The 5,358-nt window shown below is 64.1% G+C and overlaps 1 protein-coding gene across 1 annotated transcript; it reads right to left on the reverse strand.

Moving 5' to 3' along the window:
* Positions 1 to 831: 831 nt before the first annotated feature.
* On the reverse strand, positions 832 to 4,304 carry SLC39A14 (solute carrier family 39 member 14). The gene is made up of 7 exons (XM_019611548.1): positions 4,259 to 4,304; positions 3,420 to 3,589; positions 2,920 to 3,042; positions 2,524 to 2,709; positions 2,114 to 2,321; positions 1,232 to 1,416; positions 832 to 1,139 (listed from the first exon to the last, which is right to left on the reverse strand). The coding sequence occupies exons 1-7, from the start codon at positions 4,302 to 4,304 to the stop codon at positions 993 to 995; spliced, it is 1,065 nt and encodes a 354-aa protein (XP_019467093.1). The 3' UTR covers positions 832 to 992.
* Positions 4,305 to 5,358: the final 1,054 nt, after the last annotated feature.

Consider the following 5,358-nt stretch of genomic DNA (forward strand, 5'->3'; position numbering starts at 1 on the left):
ACCTCCCCACCCAGAACCTCTGCACCTCAGCAGCAGTGTTTAAAAACAGGCGTCTGTTCCCAGGTGTCTGCGTGCTCACAGTCAGGGCTGTGGCCGCCTGTAGCGGGGCTGGGGCTCACTGCCCTGCTCTGCTCTGCCCTGCCCTGCTCTGCCCTGCCCTGCTCTGCCCTGCTCTGCTCTGCTCTGCTCTCTGCCCTTCTTGCTTCCAGAGCAGAGGGTTTGTTTTCTTACAGCAGCAGGGAGCTCGCATCCCATTGTGGCTCGGGCTGCGCGTGCCGTGCGGTTTGGTCTCCTCTGCTCCGAACGCTGACACCCACAGTGTGCTTAAATAAAACAACCCCCTTCCTGCTCCTCCTCACCCCAGGCAGAACGGAGCAGCTCCAGGGGCTGGTTTCTGAGGGCAGCGAGGAAGAGGCTCAAGTTGCAAGCTGCGCCCACGAAGCCTCCGTCAGCTCCTCCTGCTCTGCATCGCTCCCCTGGTCCTGGGGCTGCTCCGAGGATCTCCGAGAAGTCCTGAGAGGTGCCCGCTCCTCGGGCAAGCCGTTCCCCTTCTCTGAGCATCCATTTGTTACGGCTGAGCAGGAGCAGGCAGCTCGCGTCCAGCGCCAGCCCCGCACCCTGCGGTGCCCGCAAAGGGTCGGGAGAGCACGGCCCCCATCGCACAGCTCTGAGAACAACGGGGCAGCAGCGCAGCTCTGCATCCCAACTCTGTCCTTCCCCAGAGACGCGAGGAGAGAAGGGACGATGCTGAGAGGAGATCCTGGGGTCAGTTCGGTCCTATGGCACAGGGGGCATCCCCCTCAGCCTCGCAATAACGTGGAGTCTGCGGAATAGCTTTGAAAGCAAAGCCTCTTCTGTAGTGTTCCATGACGTCAGTGCCTGCACAGCTACCGTCGGATGCTTGCAGCAGGAAAAGGAAAAAAAAAAATCCCCCACCCCCTCCCCCCAAAAGTAAAGGGAAAACTGGCGCAGGGCTCCGCCACGGGCTGGGCCTACCCGATCTGGATCTGCCCCGAGTACATGGTGAGCAGCACCATGATGGTGAAGCCCGTCAGCAGCCCCGCGTTCTGGATGGCGAAGGTGATGAGCGCGCTGCCGTTCTGCTCGTCCTCCCGGCTCACCTCGTTCATCTCAGGGAACTGAGGGAAGAGAGCACGGAGCAGTGAGCGCTTCGGCCCGGCCCGCAGCGCGGCTCCCGCTCCCAGCGCCGGGTTCCGGTCCCGGCACGCACCATGTCAGCCAGCGCGATGTACAGGAACATCCCTCCGGCCAGGGCGAAGATCCAGTTGGCAGAGAAGTGGCTGCCGGCCACGATCCCGAAGGCCAACCCCACATAGCAGCAGCACGCTGAGATGAAGTTGAAGAAGAGCGCCTGGCGGATGGTCATGCCGGCGTTCAGCAGGATGACAAAGTCCCCTGAGCGAGAAGAGGACGGGAGGATGAGGAGGGGGCCGCCCAGAGCTGCTCTGGGACAGCTTCAGCACGAGGCCCAACTGCCCCTAGGAGCCTTCCCCCACAGCTGGCGCTCCAACGCAGGTAAGGACGAGGATGGCTCGCTGCTGGGCTCTGCCCACACCGCCCTGCCCAACCCCAGCACCAAACCACCGCCCGCACCGAGCCAACGGCGTTGTTGTTTTCCTTCAGATGCCTCCATCTAAATTTAAATCTCAGACATCATATTACCTCGTTATTTTTAGTGCTGCCGTTGCTCACTGCCGTTTACAGCCCTCCCAGCACTGGGTTTATTCCAGCCCACCTTCCTCCTCCACCCGAGAAACAACGGGAAGACCGGGGAAGTGCTGGGGAATTGTGGAGGACCGGGGGCATCCCAAAGGATTGGGGAAGTGCTGGGGCATCCCAGCGGTCCGACGGCATCCTGGCGGACCAGGGGCATCGTGGAAGACCGGGGGAATTGTGCGGGACCAGGGGCATCCCAAAGGATTGGGGAAGTGCTGGGGCATCCGGGAGGACCAGGGCAATCCTGGAGGACCAGGGGCATCCCAGAGGACCAAGGACATCCTGGAAGACCACGAGAGCGGCGGGGCATCCTGCCGGCCCAGGGAAGCCTTGCGGAGGGGCAGCACCGAGGACGCTTTCCCCGTGCCCGACATACCCAACTCGTGCGGGAACTCCTCGCAGAGGATGGCCACGGAGGTGCTGATGCCTTGGAAGACAGACACGGTGAAGGAGGCCCCGATGGCCAACCCATCAATGAAGTTGTGCAGCCCATCGCTCAGGGTGATCATCCACGCCAGCGTGCCGATGTCGGAGTAGCGCACCTCCTTCAGCCAATAGCAGGCGCTCTGCGAGGCCTGAAGGTCCTGAAAGCACCACAGACAGGGGCTCAGCATCCCAGGGGATCGGCCCCGGCCACGGCAGCGCACCCCGACGGCTGACATCCGCAGGAACCTGGAACTGGGCGCCTTGATTTCCACCACCCCCAGGGCACTTCGGGCATCCAAACCGGGCCCTGAGCCGGGCACGGCCGCGGAGACCCCAGACCCCGCGGGACAAGGCACCAACCTGGACGCTCAGCGATCCCACCACGACCTTCTCGTCCCCAGGAGGGCTCTTGCACTCCATCTCGTTGGTGACGTGTGGGATCATGTGGTCCAGGTCCCCGTTCTGCAGCTTCTCAGTGACGCCTTCCTCCCGGTCCTTCCTGGAGGGCAGAGCCTCGGCGCTGTAGTGGCTGTGCCCGTGGTGGTGCTGCGGGACGGGGGCACCAACGTCAGCTTCCTTGGCTCCCTCTGCTGTTTCCCACCCCAATGCTTTGCTGTAACACGAACTAGAGAGCCCCAAACAGCCAGGAAACAGGAGTGCTACCAACAAAACACGACGCCATCAGCGTTCTCCATGTAAGCAAAGGCCTCTCCCCGTGCGCCCACCGCCCCGTGGGGCAGCGAGCTGCGGCCTCACCGGGTCCTTCTGCTTCAGCAGCATCTTCAGGATCTTCTCCGTGAAGAAGAACAGGTAGAAGCCCCCGAACACCACGGCAGATTTGGAAACATAATAATCTTCTTGAGGGTTGAAGCCAAACGCCTGAGGGCAGAAAGGATGAATGAGAGCACGGAGGAGCTGCGCGTCCTCCCCCTGCCCTCACCCTGGGGTCCTCCTGCTGCTTTCTGAGCTCTCCCTGTCTGCCCCACGGCTCGGGCGGCTCTTCCTGCAGCCCACCTGCCCTGGCAGTGATGCTGTTTGCAGGGTGAGACCGCCTGCACGCGGGGCTGCGATCACAGAGTCGTCACGGCTGGATGAGACCACCGAGAGCATCCCGTGCACCACCACCCGTGCGAAGGGCCCCCGACCGCCGCCTGGAGCAGCCCCAGGGAGCAGCCCCACACCAGGAGAGCCGGCGGGCCGCAGGGCTCAGCTCCTGCCACCAACCCGCGTCCCCGCAGCCCAGGCCCTCCCCGTACCTCGGGAATGAGCTGGAAGAGGGCGTTGGAGTAGAGAGTTCCAATCGCCAGAGCTATGAAGTAGAGGAGCAGCCGCTTGTAAAAGGTCTTCTTCATGAAGGGCACCACGCTGGCTCCCACCAGCGAGCACAGGGAGATGACGGTGACGCAGAGGAACCCGTAACCCCAGACTGCGGCGTGCCAACCCCACCCCAGGAAACGGGACGGGGGAAAGGAGATCAACGTGGGGAAGGGAGGGAGGGAGGGAGGGGGCAGAAAGGAATCCACACCGAGAGGAGAGAGACAGGAGGGGGAGAGAAGAAGACATTCATTAGTGATTGCTTCAATTGGCTCAGGAGGGGCGGCCCGGGGCTGAGCGGCGCTGGGGCGGCTCTGCGGGGAGGAACCAGAGGCAGAGCCCCCAGCAAGCGGCCGGGACAGCAAACACAGCCCGGCGCTTCGGCCCCGAGCCCCGCAGGGCCGTGGGGTGCTGCTCCAACCCCTGAGCCCCGCTGCCCCACGCAGCTCCGTCCTCAGCCCCGTGCCTCCGGGGAGCAGAGAGCGCAGCGCTCCGTCCCACGCTCGGCTGTGGAGTTGGAAAGGAGCACTGAAAGCACCTCCTTGCGGGGCAGCGCGAGGGCTGCGACGTGCTGCTCCCTAAGAGCAGAGCTGCGGGGCTGCTGCTCTGCGGAGCGCATCCAGAGCCGTGCTGGGATGAGGGACGTCCTGCTGACATCCCTGCTGTATCGCAGCGCAGCAGGGCGGGCTGTGCCACAACGTGCGCTTTTGGAGGAACCCGATCCGAGGGCTGCGCCCATCCAACTCCAGAACCGAGCCATTGCAATTACCGCACAATTAACTTTGCGATGCGCCGCTCAGATCCATCCGAGCACCGGGAAACCTCATGTCGGCAAAAAGCCAACGTAAAGCAGCAGGAAAAGGAAAGCGACGGAGTTCTGCAAGGCTCGGGGCGACGCTGCTGTCCCTGCAGGACGCTTTCACGGCCCCGAAGCTCCTCTGCGCGGCACTCAGAGCATCCCGGTGCTCGGAGGAACCCCTGGAGCCCCGCTGTGCCATCGGCTCAGGTGTGCAGGGATGGCTTGGATTGGGGGGGAGCAGAGGAGGCACCCGGAGAGCAGAGCCGCCCTCGGACAGGAGAGAGGCGGAGACGTTCGACCGCACCTCTGGGATGAGCTGGAAGAGCGCGTTAGAGAGCAGCGTGCCGATGGACAGGGCGATGAAAAACGTGAGGACGCGGCTGAAAAAGGCCCTCTGGGTGCAGGGGACGATGAGGAGGCCGAGCAGCGAGGCCACGTTTATCATCGACACACTGAGAAAACCAAAGCCCCACGCTGCGGAACGAGAAGAAACGAGGGGCAGACATTACCAGGGCTGGGCAGGGGAGAAGGGTGAGAGCTCCGGGGCGTCTCTGCCTGTACTCAGCGTGACGGCTCCGTCCTCTGCAGGGATGAATCCACCCAGCCCAGCTCTGGGCTGCTGGGGGAAGGATTTCCTGAGCCGGCAGAGCGGGAACAACGAGCACCGCTCAGCCGTGGCCTTGGGCACCATCGGGACGTGGGACGTGGGAGCTCAGGGAGCTGCACGGGGCAGCTGGGGATGGGGGCCGACCCCAGCAATGCCCACCTCTGCCCGCAGACCCCACGTCTGGGGGGGTGATGCTGTTTGCAGGGTGAGACCGCCTGCACGCGGGGCTGCAATCACGGAGTCGTCACGGCTGGATGAGACCACCGAGAGCATCCCGTGCCCCACCACCCGTGCGAAGGCAGACCCCTCGTCTGCCCAGAGACCCACGTCTGCCCGGAGACCCCACGTCTGCCCGGCCACCCGCAGGGCTCACGGCAACTCCGTCCCAGCGCTGCGCTGCGGCTCAAACGCGCACCAAAAGCTGAGCGCGGAGCAGCGCCGCACCGAGGAGCGCAGCGGCAGGACGCGTCCCCAG

This window comes from Meleagris gallopavo, unplaced genomic scaffold, assembly GCF_000146605.3.
Source record: "Meleagris gallopavo isolate NT-WF06-2002-E0010 breed Aviagen turkey brand Nicholas breeding stock unplaced genomic scaffold, Turkey_5.1 ChrUn_random_7180001948762, whole genome shotgun sequence".
In the NCBI taxonomy this organism is placed as follows: domain Eukaryota; kingdom Metazoa; phylum Chordata; class Aves; order Galliformes; family Phasianidae; genus Meleagris; species Meleagris gallopavo.

What these genes read in the sequence shown, in the direction of transcription:
- SLC39A14 (XM_019611548.1), bottom strand. Translation starts at nt 4,304, where the DNA reads ATGAGGTTTCCCGGTGCTCGGATGGATCTGAGCGGCGCATCGCAAA. An exon ending in TCTGAGCGGCGCATCGCAAA is followed by an intron (nt 3,590 to 4,258) that starts GTTAATTGTGCG and finishes GGCACGCCGCAG; the next exon opens with TCTGGGGTTACGGGTTCCTC. An exon ending in GGAGTTCCCGCACGAGTTGG is followed by an intron (nt 1,417 to 2,113) that starts GTATGTCGGGCA and finishes CTTCTCGCTCAG; the next exon opens with GGGACTTTGTCATCCTGCTG.